At 39.9% G+C, this 1,823-nt stretch overlaps 1 protein-coding gene across 1 annotated transcript; it reads right to left on the bottom strand.

Moving 5' to 3' along the window:
• Positions 1-331: 331 nt before the first annotated feature.
• Positions 332-1,438, bottom strand: LOC306644080 (deoxyuridine 5'-triphosphate nucleotidohydrolase). The gene has a single exon (XM_079110629.1). It carries the CDS (start codon positions 1,411-1,413, stop codon positions 919-921), a length of 495 nt encoding a protein of 164 aa, XP_078966755.1. The 5' UTR covers positions 1,414-1,438; the 3' UTR covers positions 332-918.
• Positions 1,439-1,823: the final 385 nt, after the last annotated feature.

Raw genomic sequence — 1,823 nt, 5'->3', positions numbered from 1 at the left:
TGAAAAATTATATTGCAGGGTATTAAATGGACTTAAGACCACCAAAAGGGCCAAAGAAATGTTCTTTGTCTTATGCTTCCAGGAACCAAGTTCCCAAAATTGTGGCCACTCCAGAAGTACTCAATCTGTATGACCCACACCCTCCAACAATGCTTGAGGAATCTCATCATATCTGATCAACAAAATTTAAGCGACATCCAAAATGTTGGTGCAAAGAAGTCTGAGAAAAACACAAAGGAAGGTACACTAACAGAAAGTTACAAGTTATGCTAATTCACATGATCAGCCTTATATCTCAGTGAAATGCTTATACATATTTACTCAAGCTATGTACTTGAAATAGAAAAACCCAGTGACCCAAGTATGTACACCTACACATTTATTTTATACCTATTAAATTGCATATTTTCTTAAATACAGCTAATTTAGTGAAGGAAACTCAGCAATACAACTAGCAAAATTTGCTTAATAGGATGAAATTCAGAGGAACAAATCAACTATAAATTCTCAAGTGATATTTCACTTTACAAACATAAATCCAGTCAACCCATGGCCATTTTATAAACCTCTGCCCAGTCAACCCAGAGACTACCTAAACTGAGAACTGAGAATTCTCTTCTTACCTTCATATATATTTTTAATATTTAAAAAAAAAAATCTGAAATTGGTGTACATATATTTGTTTTTTTAAAAAATTTTGCGTTAGATCACCACAAAGCAGATTTACAAATAACCATAAACTGCAGAAAATACAGGAAAGTTTCCATGTGATACTAACAGAGGAACTCTTTAGCATAATACATTTTTAGAAGCTAAACCTAACTTTACAAACATGCAAAATACTAATACACTTTAAGCAGAAAGTCTGTAGTTTTAAGAGAAAAGTAACATTTTCATTTTCTATACTTGACCTAAATCTTAATTCTGTCCAGTAGAACCAAAACCTCCTGAACCCCTTTCAGTGTCATTCAACACTTGAACTTCTTCTATATCTGGATAAAAAATCCGTTCACAAATGAGCTGTGCTATTCGATCACCCTTTTTTACTTCAAACTTTTCTTTGCCAAAATTAAATAGCACAACACCAACATTTCCTCTATAATCTTCATCTATGACACCAGCTCCTACATCTATGAAGTGTTTTGCAGCCAAGCCAGAACGTGGAGCTATTCTTCCATAGCACCCAGAAGGAAGAGCTATCTGAATGTCTGTTTTCACAAGGGCTTTCTCCATAGGTGGTACTATATAATCATAGGCACTGTACAGGTCATAGCCCGCGGCCCGCTTGGACCCTCGGGTCGGGGCCGTGGCGTGCTCCGAGAGCCGTACAAAGCGGAGCCGCAAGCCGCCCTCCTCTGCAGGCCGGGCCCGCTTGCTGGGGGAGACGGCGGTTACTTCTTCAGAACAAGGCATGGCAGCACCGGAAGGCGAGCAAAGGCGAAGAGAAGAGAGAACAGGAGAACGCAGGATTACCGCCACCGGCAGCCCGCCCGAGTTTCAGCCTTTTTACAACCTCCCTCCTAAATTAAAGTTTCAACTTGTTCAGCTAGCCCCGGCTCCCAGTGATTACATCACTAGACCCTATAAAACCAAAATCCCCTCTGTAACTGGGGGCCATTTTCCCATCCAGAGAAAGGGTCCTGATGGCTTCCGAATCTTTGAAGGAATAAAGGCTTCTCTGAATCTGTCCAGGTCTGCTTCCCATCCTTTTGCACTTATACCGTCTCTAAATATTTTCCAGAACAGCTGAGGATGTGGCTCAGTGGGTAAGTGCACCTGGGTTCAATCCTTGGTACAAAAACATTTTTTTTTTCTTAGAATTT

Source organism: Sciurus vulgaris (genome assembly GCF_902686455.1).
Source record: "Sciurus vulgaris genome assembly, chromosome: 14".
NCBI lineage: Eukaryota > Metazoa > Chordata > Mammalia > Rodentia > Sciuridae > Sciurus > Sciurus vulgaris.
The sequence above is the reverse complement of the archived record's forward strand: the minus strand, read 5'-3'. Positions and strand labels throughout refer to the sequence as shown.